Source organism: Narcine bancroftii, chromosome 11 (assembly GCF_036971445.1).
Source record: "Narcine bancroftii isolate sNarBan1 chromosome 11, sNarBan1.hap1, whole genome shotgun sequence".
Taxonomy (NCBI): domain Eukaryota; kingdom Metazoa; phylum Chordata; class Chondrichthyes; order Torpediniformes; family Narcinidae; genus Narcine; species Narcine bancroftii.
Window position 1 is genome coordinate 72145170 of NC_091479.1, and position 20008 is coordinate 72165177.

The 20008-nt window shown below is 44.3% G+C and overlaps 1 protein-coding gene across 5 annotated transcripts in view; it reads right to left on the bottom strand.

The window, feature by feature from the left end:
* Positions 1-2805, bottom strand: part of LOC138745889 (ADP-ribosylation factor-like protein 8B-A) — an 84581-nt gene extending 81776 nt beyond the window's left edge. For 4 of the 5 annotated variants that reach the window (XM_069903358.1, XM_069903357.1, XM_069903360.1 and 1 more), the window contains exon 1: positions 2558-2805. In XM_069903358.1, coding sequence (XP_069759459.1) covers positions 2558-2686 — 129 coding nt within the window. In that variant the 5' untranslated portion in view covers positions 2687-2805. The remainder of the gene's footprint in view (positions 1-2557) is intronic. The other variant, XM_069903361.1, reaches the window with a different exon arrangement.
* Between the last annotated feature and the right edge of the window lie 17203 nt (positions 2806-20008).

A 20008-nucleotide genomic window follows, 5' to 3' on the forward strand; every position in this document is an offset into this window, starting at 1 on the left:
ATTCACCAGTGATACCACGGTAGTGGGTTGTATAGACGAAGGGGATGAGTCAGTGTACAGGAGGGAAGATGAAAACTTGGCTGAATGGTGGATCAACAATAACCTCGCACTCAATGTCACTGAAACTAAGGAGCTGATTGTTGACTTCAGGAAAGGAAAAACCAGGGGTCCACGATCTAGTAATCACTGGGGGAAAATCAGAAGTGGACAGGGTGAGCAAATTTAAATTCTTGGGAGTCACTATCTCGGCGGATCTTTCCTGGGCCCAACACATTTATTGTGTCACAAAGAAAGCACATCAGCGCCTCTACCTCCTCAGGAGCTTGTGGAGGTTGAGTATGACATTGGAAACCCTGGCAAATTTCAACAGAGGTGAGGTGGAAAGTGTGCTGTGTGGCTTCATCACAGTCTGGTATGTGGACACCATTACTCCTGAGCATAAACCCTGCAAATGGGAGTGAACACAGCCCAGGGCATCACAGGAAAAATTCTTCCCACCACTGAAACCATCTACATGGAATGCTGCCATCAATAATCCACACCACCCAGGACATGATCTACTCTCACTGCTGCCATCAGGAAAGAGGCATATGTGCCACAAAACTCGCACCAGCAAGTTCAGGAACAGCTGCTACCCCTCCTCCATCAGACTCCTCAACAACAAACTCAATCAGAGACTCATTTAAGGATTCTTACTTTTGCACTTTATTGTTCTTTTCCCTCTCTCTCTCTCTCTCTCTCTCTCTGCATTGTTGAGGACAGTTTTATTTTGTACTACCAATAAGAGGTAATTCTGCCTCGCCCACAGAAAACAATCTCAGGATTGCATGTCATGTCATTGATGTAGTCTTACAATAAATCTGATAAATAACACACCACCCTGACTTGGAAATACATTGTTGCTCCCTCAGTGTCACGGAGTCCAAATCCTGGAACTCTCTCCATGGCAGTAATGCCTTCACCAGCATGATATCAGTTCAAGATAGCGGGGGACCACCATCAACTCAAGGGCAAGGAGGAATAAGCAGTAACGGCATATCTCTTCAATGCCATCAATCCAAAAATGAATGCTTAAAAATTACTGACTGGACATTTTCAAAACTCAATAAATTTACCTGCTGTATATTTTAGCATGAAACCCTCAAAGAACACTTAAAACTAGATTCAGTGGGTAATAAATAGATGATGCATTTTTCTTGTTTATTTTCCTGTGTGAAAATATTGCTTTATGGTTTTATTGTATTGTATATGTTGAATATTTATGGCTATTGGAAGGGGGTGGGTATAGGGGAGGGAGGGGGAAAGGGGAGAAAAGACCACTGTGTAAATTTAAAGAGATACGTTTGTACATATTTTGGTTGATATGGTTTACAGTGTGAAAAATTTTTAAAAATTAAAAATTTTTTTAAAGCACTCAAAGAAAATCAGGGGTCGACGTGCATGTCAGATACAAAAATGAGTCCTTAAATTCAACTTCAATGTAGATTCAGCATACAAGATGACCTGAAACCCAGCCTACAACAGCAGTACAGTTGCTGGATTTCTTGGCCATTTCCATTACATTTAACTTAAAACGCACTTCATCCTTTTGTCATTTTGCTGGAGACTCTATGGGAACAACCACCTTCCGGCAACACCCAACACGATTTTGGGTGGGTGGGGGGGGGGGGAAATTATACGCCCGATATATCATGAAAACCAAGAAAATGAGGCCCCAACTTATCTGAAGGTCAACTTGTACGCCGTAATATGTGGTGATTGCACTAAACAGTTATTTGAGCATCGAGAGGGATCTTCTTTTTTCTAGAAGAACGTCTTTGATGAACGGCAATGGGCATCGTCGTGCAGTACAGGAAGAAACTTGCCACCAAGACAAACTTCTGTTTAACATCTCAAAGAGGAAAATGCTTTTCTGCTCTTCACAATTATTAGAAGCTAAAAAATCTGACCAGAAAATAGGAAGGCCTTCCCAACTAAATCATGTAGAACCAGAGCATTCAACTTAAAACGATGAATGGGGCAGAGTCCATGTTAATTTCCAATTAGGACACAATCAGTGGATTATGCTTGATCTCATTTGCTGGGGAAGGGAGTTGCATCATATTGGAGACTTGGTCCAGCCACACTACACATGCCAGGGGTGCGTGTTCCAGACACAATTAAAATCGCACATGAGCATCTACAAGGTCCTTCGCATGAGGCTTAAAAACGGAACAGACGATGTTTTACAACAATACTGTAAAAGGAATTGCACCACAAGAGAAAAATCAAGGCACATGATGATGCCCCTGGACGTGCTTGAACGAAGCATGATTCAGAGGAGCAGGGCTCCTCCTCCATACACCCTGAGCAGGTCCAGGCTCCGGTGGGAAGAGCGAGGTCCACCCCCACCCCAGCGCAGGGTGCAGGAGCAGGAGGGGGGCTTTCAGCAAAATGAATGCTCGCACGGCAGGGTAGAAATCATGGCCCAGAGATCGGGGTGGGGTGGGGGGGGCGACTCGCCTGCGGGTTGTCAGGGGGCCGAATAATAAAGGAAGGAGGTGCGGAGTGACCGTACCGCTATCACGTTGACAAACGTCGTCTTGCCGGAGTACTGCAGCCCAACCAGGGTCAGCTCCATCTCCTCCTTCCAGAACAGGGACTTGAACCAGTCCAGCAGCTTATTGATCAGCACCAACATGCTCATCGCCCTGGGTGGCTGGGCGCGCCCGGCTCCTGCTTCCCGTCTTCTCCTCGCTGTCGGCTCGGGCTCCGCGCTGCCTCCCCTCCAGCTCCGCACCGGCGATCATCTGACAGTCGAGCGAGAGCGCAGCGTCACATCAGCTGCCCAACCACGCTGTGGGCGGGGACCCTGTGCCCAATGTCAGCTGCATTGGTCAACACCCAGACTCGCCAGGATGACTAAGAAATGCATGATTCAATGCGGTGTTAACATCCACAGTGGCAGAGAGCAGATGCCCAGCTCGATAAGAAACACACCATCTCATTTTAACTTGTGCATTTGAGTTGGGCTCGGGATATCTGATTCCTTGGGTGGGGGGGGGGGGAGGGTGTTGCTGCCTTGTCAGGGAGGGGTTTGGATGGGCCCCCTTTCGGGTGGCCAGAATACCCAACTGTAAAGCCTCCAGTTCTACCCCAGTGCGGCTGTCGGGTGGCCACCACCTGAGCGGAGAGAACCCCGGCCGGGAGGAGCACTTATATTCTCCGGCTCGGGGAATTTCCCCCGTCGCCCCTGAAAGCGGCGGCGGGACCACGGCCACAGTCCGCCGGCGTTCGCTCGGGCGCGGCTCTCCTTCGGGTGACAGAGAGGCGCCTTCTCCGCGGCCACCTGCACGTCCCAGCTGCACTCCCCCCAGCCCCGTCTGCCGGCGCAATAGCTGCGTCCGAGCACCTGAAAGCGGCTTAAGACGGCTCTCCCAGGTGGAAGTTAAAAATTAAAATGGCTCAGCTCGGCGTATCAATATTAAAAAAGTGCTGACGCGACTAAAACAAAACAAAGTTAAATCAGCTGTGATCATACCAGTAAGAAGTTTCAAGTCCTTTCATCTCTGCACTTACCCTGAAGAACTGCAAGGGAGACTTGGCCTTAGCCAATATAGTGGAGGAAAGAGTCGCCATGGGTCCCAGCTCTGCGGGCCTGTTTGGGGGCTTTGTGGAGCAATCCATGCTGCAAGCCTACACAGGCAAGACCCCCTCAACTCTTCCTCCGGTATGTCGACGGGCTGCCTCATGTAACCGCAATGAGTTTGTCAACTTCATCCACTTCACATTCAACTTCCACCTCGATCTCAAACTCACCTGGTCCATCTCCGACAACACTCTCCCCTTCCTGGATCTCTCAGTCTCCACCTCGGGAGACAAGCTTTCCACCGACATAAATTACAAACCCTTTAACTCCCACAACTACTTGGACTACACTTCCTCACACCCTGTCCCCTGCAAGTATTCCATCCCCTTCTCTCAATTTCTCCATCTCCGTAACATCTGTTTTCAAGATGAGGCCTTTCAGTCCAGATCTTCCGAAATGTCTGCCTTCTTCCACAAACGTGGCTTCCCCTCCACCACCATCAACTCAGCCCTCTCCCGCATCTCCTCCATTTCATGCTCATCTGCCCTGGCCCCCTCTGCCCCCAGACACAACAAATATAGAATCCCCATCATCCTCACCTACCACCCCACCAGCCTCCACATCCAACACATCATCCACCGGAATTTCTGACACTTATTACAGGATCCCACCACCAGGCACATTTTTCCCCTCTCGTCCCTCTCTGCCTTCCATAAGGACTGCTCCCTCCTTGTTTCCCTTGTCCAATCATCCCTTCCCACCTATCGCCCCCCCCCCCTCCCCAACCCCAGCACCTTCCCCTGTGGCCGCAGGAGGTGCAACACTTGCGCCCACACCTCCTCCATCACTGCGGTCCAGGGCCCCAAACACGCCTTTCAAGTGAAGCAACACTTCACTTGTGTATCCACAGGACAGATTTACTGCTCCCTTTGTGGCCTTCTCTACACTGGAAAGACTGTTCCTAAATTGGGAGATTGCTTTGCTGAGCACCTCTGCTACAGTAACAGATACTTTCCAGTAGCCAATCATTTCAATTCTGAGTCACACTCCCACACTCACATGTCTGTCCATAGCCTTATGCACTCTCCCACCTTGACCACCTGCAGATTGGAGAAATAACACCTTATTTTCCATATAGGCATAATGCCAGCTGGAAGGCATTAATATTGACCTGGTTTTTTTGTGCGCACATTTCCAACATAGTTCAAACTATAAGGGCTTTGGGTCTCTGCAAGATCATCAAGGATTAGGCCCTTTAGGGTGCATTTAAGGGACGGAGATTAATTAAAAAGCAGAAACACAAAGCTAGTAATCTCAGGATTTATTCCATTGCCACCTGCAATTAAAAAAACAGATGGGTGTATGCCTGAAAAGAAGGTGCAGAGCAGGGAAGTTAGATTCATGGGACAGTGGCACCTGTTCGAGGAAGTTGGTTACAAGTGATGCCTGATGCTGGGCCAAGATTGGAATTGGGCTTCTCAAGGGACTGTTTGCTAGTTCTCTCGGGGAAGAATTTAATTGGAAAGGGAGGTGAATGGAAACAAGCAGGTGGAGAGAGTTTTTTTTTTAAACTGTAAAAATAGAATGCAGGGAAATTGCAGGCAAGATGTACATCGGACCACAGTAACAAAAAAAAAAGTTAATATGAATAAAAGTGACAAAAAGGCAAGTTTAAATCTTTATATCTCATTGTGAAATGCATTTGTTGTATTGTAGATAAAATAATGGCACAAACAGCCAAGTGGGAATAATCCGATAGCCATTGCAGAGACGGTTGCAAGAGGATCACAAATGTGAATTTAATATTCATGGATAGTTTTATTCGAGGGGGATTGGCAGGAAGGAGAGGTTGGTGAGGTAGCACTGTTAATAAGAGATTAAATAAGGAAAGATATGTGAAGTGGTCTGGATTCGGAAGATGCTGAGTCCATTTGGGTGGAGGTTAAAAAGAGCAAGGAAAAGAGGACGCTGCTGGGATTGTGCATGGATCTCCATAATAGCCACCTGGAGGAACCGGTGTGAAGCAACAAATAATGGGGGCTTGCCATCATTACGCGAAACTATTCTTTGTTTAAATTGGGTTGATCACATTAAAAAAGCGATAATTGCATTAAGATAGTTTCCTAGAGAAATACTTTCTGAAGCCAACTAGAGAACAGGGTTTCTTTGATCTCGTAATGGATAATTAGTCAGGTTCAATAAATTACCTCAAAGTATAGATTCCCTCAGAAGTATGACTGCATTTTATATTCAGTTTGGGAGAGAAAAAAACTTGGTGGTCAGAAATAATTGTGTGTAACTTAAAGGGAATTCCATTGGAAAAAGAATAGTTTGGCTGAAGTGGACTGGGCTGATAGATGAGCAGGAAAGACAGTAGGCAAGACATGGCAAACCGTCGAGGAGGTCATTCAAATTAAACAAGAATATATTCCACTCAATGGAAATATTCAAAGGGAAGGATGAACTATGAATAGCCAAGCAAGGAAGTTAAGGAAGATAAATTATGTTTTGAAAAAGAAAACACAAAAAGTTATAATTATGAAGTCCAAGATAAATTCAAAATTCAGCAAAGAACAAAAACGATGATAGAAAACAAACTCATAGGGCTGATTGGTGAGGATTTTTAAAAAAACAGGAAGAGTTTCTTTAAGTTTAGAAAAGAGATGAGAGAGGTCCAAGTGAACCCCTCTCCCCAGAGAATGAGCCATTGGAAATAAGGAAATGAAAGAGCAGTCAAAGAGGTATGTGGCTCATTCTTTATTAGAAGATATTGTTAACATCATATTAAGATTGGATAATGGTAGGACAAATTTAATGCCATCAACATTACAAATGAATTAGCATTGATGGGATTGAGGCCCGATAAGACCCCCAGTCCACATGGCTTGCATTCTACAAACCCAAAGATGTGGTTAACAACATAGTGAAAGTAGAAGGTATAATCTTCCAAAATTTGTTAAATTCTGAAGATGTGCCAGATGGATTGGAAAATTGGCCCCTGCTGATTTAAAAAAGTGTTAAAAGATTGGCCTAATATCTATTATTGGAAAAATGTTAGAATCTATTGCAATGGATGTAATTTGGAAAAATCATAATCTAATCTAGCCAATGCTAGCAGGTCTTAAAAAAGGGCAAATCATGTATGACAAATTGATTAGAGTTTTAGGAGTACAGAAAGAACTAGCAGATGTTTGGTACTGGGTTACCCCAAAATATTTGACAAATTGCCTCACAAGAAGTTAAATCCCAAAACCCATGAGGCTAACAAGCAGGAACAGTGAGCAGAGGTGAGGGGATTATTTTCAGTTTTGGCAACCCATGACCAGTGGGGTATCACAGGGTCAGCAACTATAATGAGGAAGGAAGATCTATGTGAAACGAGGCTGTGTCACTGCTCAGAGTTTATTTCAACTTTTTTTTTAATCGCTGTAATGCCTTACCTCCTACAAACTTCCTGCAGTAATGGAAGTAATGGGAAACTATTCTACCTTTAGTTGATAAGAGTTCAGAATCAAGATCAGATGTCCAGCTGCTACATGCTGCATGTGGGCATGTTCAGAGTCCTAAGCTACTTTCAGGTGGAATAGCTGGGAGAATGCGGCTCCGGAGCCGTCTGCGGGTGTGTGTGAAACGACATTCAGGAGGCAGCGTTGAAGGCCGTTCTGGCACCTGAAAGGTCCGCAGCAGGGAGAGCCACCGCAGAGCAAATGCCGGCTCCTGTCGACTGTGGCCGTAGTCCCGTCCGCTTTCAGGTGCCTAGGGAGAGCACTCAGAAGTGGAGAATACACCTACCCGAGGAGGCTTGGGTCAGTACTCCTCAGGTCAGGGTTCTCTGCTTTCAGGTGGCCTCCCAACAGCTGCATTTGGGTATTTTAGGTGGCTTTCCATTGGGGTATTCTGGTCACCTGAAAGTCACCCTAACCCTAGCCTCTGTAGTGCGTGTCGAAAGAAACAAAGACTTGTTGATCCAAACCAAGGCTTTTCTCGTCGGGCACTGGGACCTGCTGTTCTTCTTCTTCCCTCAGAAATAACACTTTGGGGCTGCATCGGGCACCGTAGAGGAAGTAGTAGGGTAGAGGGAGGGCATCCTACTCACATCAGAGTGTGGGGTCCAGCCCCGAGAGTACATGTCCATTCTTAAGACCGCAGCCTCCATCGTCTCTGCAATCTGGATCACATCCTCTAGGTTTTCTCCGCCGCTGCCTCACCCCATTCGATCGAACCCCGGCCACATAGGCATCCTGAATGAGATCATCTGTGGTCTCCGTAGCAGTTCTGTCTGTGCAGGAACAGTCCCTGCCCATTGCACTTAGTGCCTGAATATAAGCTCTACAGGACTCACTGGGCTGCTGCCTCCTTGTAGCAAGTTTGTACCGAGCATAGACCCTGTTCACCGGTCGCTCGTAGAGCCCTTTCAGCACCTTCATGGCTGCGGCGTAAGTGGTCGCGTCCTGGACACTCTGATAGACTCTTGGGGACACCATAGTCATCAATATTAGTAGTCGATGGTTGTCCTCTATCACAGCAGGATCAGAGAGCTGTAAGTATGTTTCGAAGCATCTCACCCAGTGCTTAAAGTCATTCGAGGCTGTAGCTGACTGTGGGTTGATGTCGAGGCGTTCCAGCCATAGCATACGCTCCATCCCTTCAAAATTTTTTTCGTTAATAAAATTGTACTGCACGTCGAAAGAACCAAAGACTTGTTGATCCAAGCCAAGGCTTTTCTCGCCAGGCTCTGGGACCTGCTGTCCCTTTAACCCAACCTCCCCCTATTCCTTCTCCCCAGGTCATGTGCTTGAACAGAGGGACCAGCACCACCCCACCAGCTCAGGCCAGACTGTCGACAACGCCGCTGGGGAATTGAGCGAAGCAGTGGCCGCACTCTACGGGCCTGCCGGCAACACGACTCCGGCGACCCCAATCCCGGCACCACGGTGGTCACACTGGATTGTCAGGCACCCTGACCGGAACAGCCCCTAACCTCCATCCACCCTGGGGTCGGTTCTCAAAGAAGGGGTGAATGTGATAGTACAGATTCTATCACCAATGTATATATGTAGATATGTACAGATGGTAGTGTAGGATGACTGTGATTGGCTGAGAGTGTAGCTACACCTACTGGCAGGTCTTAAAGGATTGCTCCTAGCCAGACCAGTCTCACAGCACACAGAGAGGCAAAGATGTTTCAGGTCTGAACCATTCATCAAGATTTGAGAAAAATCAGGCAGTGGTCTGAAAAAGAAAGTGGAAGGAGGAGGGAAGATGGGGCAGAGGGAGGAGCACAAGCCAATATTCAAGATTCAATATTCAATATTCATTGGTCATTGTTAAGAGCACAGGAGAAGAAAGCGGAAAGGGAATGGAAACTGGAGAGGTCAATGTTGATACCGTCTGGTTGGAGGGTGCCCAGACAGAATGCGAGGTGTTGTTCCTCCAATTTATGGGTGGTCTCAGTCTGGCAGTGCACGAAACTATGGACAGATTTGTCGAAAGGCATAGCTGGGGCCTATGAACAGGGGGAGAGCTACTCCCTCCCCCGATCAATTCTCAGCACTTCTCTCCTGTCTTCCTCTCCATGTCCACCTATGGCCTCTTGGCTGTTAGCCTGTGCTCCTCCGCCTGCCCCTTCTTCACTCCTCTCCCCACCTTTTTTATTCAGGTGCCTGCCTGCTTTTTGCACGTACCTTGACCACGGTCTCAGGCCCAAAACATTGGTGATATATCTTTGCCTTCTGTGAACTCTGCAGTGTCAGCTGAGTTTCTCCAGCACTTTTGTGTATTAAGAATGTACGTGCATGTTCCTTAATAACAAACAAGCAATCAAATGGTTCATTAGTCTTCATTTCCATGGACTACATCATTTGTAAGTTCTGCTTCTAATTTAATCCTTGAGTTCAGGCATCATCCTGATAAACCAATGTAATAATTCCTCTAAGGACAGTGCATTTATCCTATCCTGTGCGAGCTAAAACTGCCTGCTGTGCACAAAGTGTGGACCTCTCTAAATATAAAAACAATTAACCTTTTAACTACTTTGAGCCTATTCTGAATATTTCAGTGGTCTATGTGCACGAGTTCCCAAGGGTCTCTGAACCTTCCCTCACTCTACTGTTTTAATTCCATTCTACCTCCATATTCAGTATTTTAATTGGCATTCATTAATCCTATAATTTCTGGGGGCCACCAGTTACTTAATGCCTATTAGCCCTCCAACTCCTGCTGTCAATCACCCAGTCAGGTCAGTCATTTGTGTTCAATTTTAGCTTGCAGTTCTGGAGAAGAGTGTATACCTGCCCCAACTGTTAGTGATAGCACAGTTAGGAAAGCAGTGGGAGATAGTGTAGAAGATCTGAATGGTGACTTCAGTCAAGGTAGGATTTCAAAGTGTCAGCTTCTGAATGGTCAGTATTTTGGCTTATGAGAAAAAACACTACTTCTAAAGGGAGATATCTTCTAGGATTTCTAATAATTATCACTTCACCAACATAAATACTACACAGGTGGTTGCTTTCATTCTGTTGACAGGCTGAGAGGCCACATTTTTTACATCACTATGGTCACCAGATTTCTGATGTTCTTTGTTGGCTGGAAGCTCCTTCAGACACCTGAGCTTCACCGTCCCTGAGCCAACAAAACTGCAGGAAATGCCTAGGTGCAGCTGTTCAGCAGTAAGCAAAGATTCTATAATGAGAAGAGATGTATTTATAAATTGAAATGTAAATTTATATTGGACTTTTCATGTTCTTAGAGTAAAAAAGAATTTGTTATTGATATTTCTTGACCTTGGAATATCCAAAACAATCTTATGGCTGGTATTCTCATTTGAAGTCCTATTTTTGTTCAAAGTTGGTTATCACAAAAGGGATTGGTACTTAGCAACAAACTCCAGAGGAAAAAGCAATGGGGAAATGATCAGGTAATCTGTTTCAATAATGATGTGAAGGATCAACATGGGGCAGAATACCTGTTATTCACTATTCTCAGCTACCAACCATGACTTTTGTCCTTTAGTCACCTGAGCTGACTCATCTTCAATCCTCTCCCAACCTATCTCCCCACTGTCCACCACAGCTGTCGCCACCCAGACTCTCTCCGATTACCTCCCAGTCCTTCGCCCTTCTCTCACCCTCACAATTCTCACCAACCTGTGAATTGGCCCATGGGCCTCCTACCTCCCTCAAACTGGCAGTGATAACAATTAAGGCCCTGTCCAAAGTTCTGTCCTCCAAAGTAGATATCCTCCACCTTTGAAAGCAGGTTGAAGGCCAATGTGTTCGCCAGGATACTGAGAAGGATCTGTGCTAGCCTGGTCACAATTTCTTCTCACTGCGACCTTCAGGCAGAAGTTACAGAAGCTTAAAGTCAGCATCTCTAGTTTTAAGAGTTTATTTTTTTCTGAAACGCTTTCGGGGTCTCGAACTACCAAGATGTCAGCCCGCATTATTGAAACAGCACATACATTTCACAAACTGTGACTGTAAATATTTATTTATTTATCCGTCCTTTTGTATTTATTATATTTTTGTCCTGTGCCACATTGTGGTCATTTAATTTATACGATTCTTGTTGATGTGTCTAATGTACCTAATGGCTGCAGCGATTACGCTTTGGTGCCTCTAAATATTGTTTCTGATAATGTTTATTGTCATACACATTGAACAATATACAGATAGACCAAAATTGTTACTTCCTGCAGCCAAACAGGCACTTGATATAAAAAAATAAATTAAATTGAAAAAGAGATCATGCAAAAGACAGATATAAATATTCACAGTTATTATACTGTAAGAAAAATAGTGTTGCAAAGGTACTGGCAGTTCTTATGTGGTGACAGAGTGGTCATGCTGAGTGTCATTGTGACTCCTAGATAGATGCTATGTAAATAGTTGAAAGGGCACACTCAGTTCACCGCAAATACTGTGTCGACATTTTATTTTTCAGCACCAACCTTCTTCTCAGAATCATCTCAAACCATACCACTGCTTTCCCATTCACTCTAAGCCCACAGGTGACGAACGTATCCAGCCGTGACAGCAACCCCCCCCCCCCCCCCACAGTTTCCTAGTCACGTGAGGTGACTGCGTGGATCTGTCCTATGACATAGTGGTCTGACAAGCTGATATTTATGCTAGAGCATGAAATAGTCCCAGGTTTCCTCAGTATATAACACGATCGATGATCAGACTGGCAGGTGTCCTGCAGTTTCTTTGGTTTTGGCAGCGACAGAGAAGACAGATCCTCAATGTACGCCAGCTTCAAACGGTCAGTGGAAACAGTGTCAGCCTTCCTGTTCCGCCAGATCACAAAATCTTTAGGATCACAAAACTTTTACGAGGTCATACAAAACTTGTAAGACCTCATAAGGGTCATCGTAAACTGGCTGGTGTGGCCAGTGAACAGCTTCATGTCAAACGAAAACTTGTGCAGTGTTGTAAATCAGTGAAGTTGTTGGATGTCGGAATGGTGTTGGTCTTAGCAATGGTATCCTCTCCCTGAGTCAGTCGACATAATTGGATAGTTCATACAGCGTAGTTACAGTAACCAGTTGAAGAAATTTGCCAGGCAGAGTCAGTGAAGTGCTATATACCAGTTCCTCAGCCGAACAACTTAGGTCTGTTTTTACAACAGTGCACACACCAAGGAGGACCACGGGCAAATGTTCACTCCATAGAGATGCATCACCTCCTGCTGTCAATGCTGGTTTCAATTGGTGGTGGAAACGCTCAAAAAGGCTATTGGCCTGTGGATGGTAAGCCATAGTCCAAATGGAGGTGGTGCCCATAAGATCACTGAGAATTTGGAATAATGCCAACTTGAACTGAGACAGTAGGTCCATGGTAATGGCACCTGGGGCACTGAAAGCCAGAATCCAATTGTCAATGAAGGCCTGGACGACAGTCTCCGCAGAGATGTTGATGACAGCGATGGCCTCCTACCATCTGATAGCTCAGTCCTCACACGTGAGTAAATAAGTGTACCCTCTTGATCGTGGGAGCAGACTGACCAAGTCCAGGTGGACGTGATCAAAAGGTTTATGGAACTCTTTGATCCCTTCAGCGAGTTTTTGAAGGACAAACCTGAAATGAAGCTCTTCCTAACAAAAGACGGCAAAGCTTATGCGAGTTACTTGACGGACATTTTTGAAAAACAAAGTACATTGAACAAGCAACTCCAAGTTGCAGATATGATGCTCATTGATGCAAAAACAAAGATATTTGGATCCATGACACTTCTAGAATTAAGCCAAAGGAATATTTCTGCAAGAAATTTCAGTCAATTCTATTGGATGAATAAGTGTGAGGTAACTTATGCTGCTACAAATGTCATTGTTGACCATTTGAAAATGTTGGTTACCAACTTCAATGATAGATTTTCTGATTTAAAGACAATGAATTTTCCCTCTTGGTTAACTCGGCCATTGCTGGTGGACTTATCTGAAATTCCAATGTAATACCAAGAGGAGTTATCTGAGTTGCAACATAATGAATCTATGAAAACTTTGTTCAAAGTGAAAGGAACCAGGATGTGGCTGCCTAATGAGATCAAAAAGAAATACCCAAACTTGACTTCTTTAGTAAAGGAACTATTGATACACTTTCCATTGTCTTGTTTAGTAGAATGTGGCTTCAGTGATATTAGTGATTGGCTACAAGCTAAGAGAAACCGATTGGAAATTACAAAACGTGGAGATTTAAGGTTAAAACGAACAAAATTAGTCCCTCGAATCAAAAAAAATCAAAAAAAATCTGCAGCCAGCTTCAGAGGAAAGGTTCCCATTGCTGAATGTGTGTTTGAGATGGTTGACATATTGAAGTAGTAGTTGAATTTGAAATACGTGTTCCAGTGTATTCCCGACCTTAATTGGATTTGAAATACATTTGCAGCAAATGATTTAATTGAAACTTCTTTTGAATATATAACTTTTTTTCTGCTAATGGTGGGCCTTACATTTAAAAAAAAAATTAAAGTGGGGCCCTGGACAAAAAAAGTTGAGAACCACTGCCATAAGATTTGCATGTGTGTTTTCTGTTTATGGTGCTGTTTTCTTAGTTAATAAATCTAGTTGTTTTAAAAAGAACCCAAGTTTCTAGATTGTAATAAAAGAAACATCACAACTGCTGTCCGTTTTGGGATTAGTTATTTTTTCACTGTGACTAATTTTTCTCCTTTTTGACTTCTACGTTTTTAAAAGTATAATTTTAATAACTAATTCATGATTTTTGGTGCATTTCCAGATTTGAAGATCCCTTCCCTCCTCCTGAAATGCATCATTGTATTTATTCATTTATTTATTTCATCTACAGTGGCATCAGGGCGGCCCTCCTTTCAACCACTGACACACCATCTGGGCCATGCACGGTAAAGGGTTGCCTACCCTGCTCGAACTGCTTAAGCTTGTCTTTGAATAGTGGTATTCAGGGGACATAGAGCAATAAGTTTCAGTATGAAAGAAGTGTAAGAAAGAAGAAAAATAGATATTTGTTGGTGAAGATTAAAGAGATTTTTAAAAATTTTCATTTCCTATCTGCATTAATAATCCTTCTATGTCACAGGTGAAATGGCACTGAAACTCATAGGCAGATCTAGTGTATGGCACAGAACTGGAATGCCACTTGCAGGGGAGCACCACTGTCTGATATCCAAGTCCCTAGTCTAATAATGAATCTCCATCCCAGGGGTACAGGGCTGCACTGCTGGGGCTCACTTGAGTGCCCCAGAGCACCGCCTTGGGCCGGCATCTCATTGGACTGCTTCGGGGCCGCTCCAGCACCTCGCTCAATGCGAAATGAATGAACAAAATGGTCACCTTCGTCTTCCTTACCCATAATCCCCCATTTCCATGGCACTGGCAGAAAAGTTCCAGATGTGAGGGGGATTATGGGTAAGAAAGACAAAGACAACCATTTTGTCCATTTATCCTAACTGAGTGGAGCTGCAACGAGTGGTAGCGACACCAGCGTGTGGGCACCAGATGGCAGGGATGGGCGCGGAGCTCTCCACAGCTGCTGGTTCCCCGCCGCCTCTGCCGGTGGCATTGGCGGACAAGGCGGAGGCGCAGGATGCGGCGGCGAAGAAGGAGAAGAAGCGGAGGCCGGGTGGCACAGGATGTTCAGCTGCATGGTGGCCAAGCAGATCATGAAGGCGGTGGCCATGACCAAGGTAAGGAGCGCCGCGGATTGCCAGTGGATGCCATGAAGAAGATCCTCATGGCCATAGGCTACAACCTGGAGCACAACAACTTGGGGGTCAACCATGCTGTGCACAGCTTGGTGGGCAGAGGCTCACTGGTGCAGTCGGCTGGCTGCAGTGCCTCGAGTTTGGTCTGGCTCAGCAGCCGCCCAGAAGAACAGACCACCCAACGAACAGTGTGGAGCTGGAGGCTGGGCAGCCGGCAGGACGGTCACAGCTCACCCCGGCCATGCGTAGGCAGCCTCTCCGATCTCCCTGCAGCCTTCACATTGTGGCACAGCTTGCTTTCCCCTCTGAGGATTGTTGCACGGAGGGAGCTGCCGAGAAATGGAAGCCGGCTGGCTTTGGAAAAGTTTTTGGGGCGTGATGGGGGTGGCTGCTGTTTGAGTAGGTCAGTGGATAAGGAAGGATGTGGGGGGGGGGGTGTGGGGGGTCGGGGTGTGGGGGGTCAAGGTGGGTTGTAGATCAGATTATTTGGGGGGGAATAAATGGGACCACCAAAGGGAATTGGTTCCGGGAAAGCAGGGTAGTTGTGAAGGCCGGCCTCCTGCCCCGTATCCCGCTCCCCAAAGAAACTTCTGACAGGCTTCCATCACCAGACTGTGGCCTCCCAGTGATCAGGAGGAGGGATGGGGTAACGACAGATTGGCATCTTGCAACCTGTGTGTGTGGTAGTGGTGAGGAGCACTTAGAATGGAAACTCTGTTGGGCAGCAGCGGCACGGTTAATGTGTGACGCTTTTCGTGATTTTTTTAACAGGGGGCACCGATGTCAGTGGCAGCTCTAGGGCGGCATTCACCTAGATACGCCAAGGGGTTTGGATTCACAACTTAAAATTCACCTTAAGTTACAACCAAACTATTTCATTGTCCACATTTGGCAGTTATTATTTGAGCCACCAGATGGAGCATTCCTTTACAATGTCTACAGACTGGGGAAATAATTGTACAGAACCTTCACAGGACAGAGAGATGTCTATAAGGGGCCCTGTCAAGGCAGGAGAAATTACTGTGAGGAATAAGAGATGGCAAGGTTTAAATATGTGTTCTGCAGGCTAAATTGGGGAGTATTGGGAGAGAGATGAACAATAAACCTGAAGCTCTTGACCTGTTGTCACAAAGTTATCATGAATTCAGCCCCCATATAGCACGAACAACATTGTTTATTGACCTTCTGTTTATCTGAAGGGTCTGATTTCATGACTCTCTCAACCTAATTCACTGTAATCCAAGCTCTCTCACATCTCTATTGCCTCCAACTGCTTTTTTAATTCAACCCTCAGGTCTCAGAACCTTGGAGCGAACATCGTGGGAAAAACCTTAATCTTCTGACAGCTTCAGTGGGCAAAGGTGGAGAAAAGCCACCAGACTTCACAGGTCCAGCAAATCCTTTAGTGATAATGGGAAGAAATCATTTCGATGACTGTGTGAAACACAGAAGTAAGGTAAAATAGTCAAAGATCTCACAGGAGTGGTCAAAATCATTAATATTGCATCAAACTTTGTCCATATTAAACATTTTAATTGTACCCACTATCACATCCTCAGGCACTCATCCTGGTGTGTTAAAATGCTGATCCTCAGGACCCCTCTAAATCTTTTCCTTCTACCCTTCAATCCTTGCTCTCCAGATTGAGACTCCTCCACCCTGGGAAAAAGACTGTGAACATTACCTTTGCCCGTCAAGATTTTATATTCCTTGATAAGGTCCAGCCTCCCTCCACTCAAAGAAAAAAGGCCCTTGCCTATCCACCCCCTCCTTATAACTTAATCCCTCCAGTCATGGAACGATCTCAGATTGGGCAACTTGCCCAGCATGGATGGGTTGGGCTGAAGTTTCCATACTGTATAACTCTTTGTGATTCCTGTTCACACCTGCAGAGCATGATATATTCTTCCCTACTTGTACTTTCCACGAACAATAATGCGACTTTGCATGTAGTTAAGAGTCATATAAAGTGGAATCTTCATTCTTTTAAAATCATTTAGGTGAGAAATGGTCATATTTAAACACTAGTCTTTGCTTATGGAATGTAGAGTCCCTGAAAATTAATCTAAAAAATTCAGCTGAATTTCACACAATGCACACCAGATGGCGGCAGGGAGCTTGTAATTCACTTTTGTTTCTGCCTTCCCTATCAATTCTTTTGTACCATAGTTTCCTAAGCATTAGCTATCAAAAGGGGCATTTTTCACAGCAGCTATAAATTTAGAGAAAGTTATTCAACTATATTGGCATTTCTCCTGAACTTGATCTTGAGAATGCCCTACCCAATGCAGAGGTTGGTAGCTCAAGCAAACATTAGCCTCCTTATTAAGAAAGGGCTTGGCTCAGGTCTAAATAGAGGTTGTGCCATTTGTGCACATTACAAATCACCTACAATCTCACATTTGCCTTACAGCATTCTGTTGCACATCAGTAATCTTTAAGGTCTTGCTGGCTTTATTTTTTGCCATACCTCCAAGCCATGGCTGGAGGAATCAGGGATTTCTGCAGCCTACCAAGAGTCTTGCTGTTAACACAATAATAATAATGTGCTTAGCCAACTGCTCTACTCACTCTGCACCCACGATTGCGTGGCCAGGCACAATTCAAATGCTATCTACAAATTTGCCGATGGCACCACAGTTGTCGGCAGAACCACAGACAAAGCTTACAGGAGGGTGTTAGATCAGCTCGTTGGGTTGTGTCATGACAGCAACCTTGAACTCAATGTTAGCAAAACCAAGAAGATGGTTGTGGACTTCAGGAGGAAATTAGAACACAAACCAGTCTTCATCGAGGGGTCAGCAGAACTTCAAATTCCTGGGCGTCAATAACTCTGAGCTTCCATGTTGATACAATCATGAAAAAGGCTCACCAATGGCTATACTTTGTAAGGAGTTTGAGGAGATTCAGTATGTCATCAAAGATTCTCGGAATCTTTCTACTGTGGAGAGCATTCTAGTCGGTTGCATCAATGTCTGGTAAGGAAGTGCCACCGCTCTGGACAATAAAAAATCCAGAGGTTGTTAACTTGGTTATTGACATCACGGGCACCAGTTTTCACTCCATCAAAGACATGTACAAGAAGTGGTGTTTTAAGAAAGCAGCCTCTATCCTCAAGGACCCCTACTACCCAGGCCATGTCCTCTTCACTCTGCTACCATGGGGAAAAAGGTACAGGAGCCTGATGTTGAGCGCTCAGTGGCACAAGGACAATTTCTTCCCCTCTCCAATCAGATTCTTGAATGAACAATGAACCTCAGACATTACCTTGATTTTTATTTTCTGGTTTTTTTGCCCTATTTTTATTTATTTTCTAAGGTGGTTTTGATAAACGTTTGCACTGTGACGCTGCCACAAAACAACAGATGGCTGTAACATGTCCGACAAGGCTTCACACGGTTGTGGTCATACATAATCTGACATGGAATTACACAGAAAATTTTTATTTAAAGCAAAACAATAACTTTAGTCAAATAAGCATGTTTCAATTTTAACAGTACTGCTAAGACTGAAGGCAACTTTCCTATTTCTGAGATGCACAGATAAATGATACCCAAAAAGAACTGTAAGGTAAAATGCATACATCCCAATAAAATTGAAAATACAATTTGCAGAACTTGATAGTCTTCTTCATAAAGGCAGCTCCTCGGAGCTGAACTTCACTTCAGTGCTCCCCTGCAAATCATTACATTTTGATCCTTTCCATCTCACTTGTAGGAAATTAAAATTAAAGAGACAAATCCAGACACACGGTGTCACCGAAGGGACTCTTTGCTTCTCTTTCTCTCATTGGTGGGGATACTGGGATGAGCAAAAGTTGCCAAATTGTGTGGATTTATGTACAATACAATTTTTAAAATCTTGAATCTTCAGGAGAGATTTACCATTAGAGGCCAAACCCTATCATCATTTAATATAACACATTGTTCACCAGAGTTAATGGATAGAAATCAGGAGATTAAATGTTGCAACTTAATTCACCGATCTATAAGACTATTTGTGTGCTCCACAAGATAATGATTGTCATTAATGTTTGCAGCCATGCTATTATGGAAAACCATGATGCCACCTTAATTGCAGCACAATGTGAGACTTCCACAGTCTGTATTCTTGATCATCTTGTGTCTAATCTCTGTGCAACAGTGCAAGAAGGTTACACAGTCTGGCTGTTCTCCCAGGAGGATGTTAAAGCTCCCATGCACCATTCAAAAGGCAGTGATATCGCATTGTTCCAGCTGGTATTTAACCAGACCAAGGTCCATAACAGATTATCTGGTCCCTTGTTTCAATATTGAACTGATGCAATTAACAATGGACTATTACAAAAATGCCATTCTTTTTTTATGTCCTTCAAAGAAGAAAATCTACCAAGATGCAAATCCTGACTATAAGGTGGTTGACTGAACTCCCTTCTCGGTTCAGGCAATTATGGATGGGGAGTAAATGGTGCTGTACATAGAGGCATCCTCATCTCATGCAAAAAAATGAAAGAGATTGTGTTGATTGTGTTGCCATTATATGCTTTCTCAATCCTAAAGTCATGAAAAGGTCTTACTAATATAACTTGCTTGATTGGTTCAGCTGTTGACTGAATAAACATTCTAAGAAATAAAACACCTATAATGTACCTTGGCAAATAGTAGAGAACATTTTCTACTATAGTTTTGTCAATTAAATACATTATTTCATGAAATATTAATGGACATTCTGTTCCTGTCAACACAATCCTTTGTGTATGGAATGTCCCTTTATAGAGTTCCTTGATTTCAATATGCCACACACTTCTATGCAATTTTTCAAGAATAACCCTTCCAGGACAGAGCAAACATTCCACTTTCATCTTCTGATGTAAGGCCACATCAGCCTCTCAGTACTGCTCTCTTAATTTATACTCCTATGTGGTGTTCTTATCAACTAAGCAAAGTTTTTAAAAAACTCAAAGCAATCCCAGATTTTGCAATAAAGTAGATCTCCAATGTATTTAGAAAAAAGCAGGCAACACTTCTTCACACTGTATTGCCAGTGGGGTAATTTAAAAATATCTTCATGCAAGCCGAGTCAGGCAGAAACAATTTGCAAAAAAGATCACCAAATAATTAAAATTGACTCACGTTGAAGAAGGTACCAATTGGCGCAATGAATATTCAGCATATTTTTGTAAATAATAGGACATGTTTGGATGATCAAATTGCATTCTTCAAGGAGGTCACAAACATGGTGGAGAGGACACTGTTATGAGCCCAGAGGACCCCAAAACCCTGC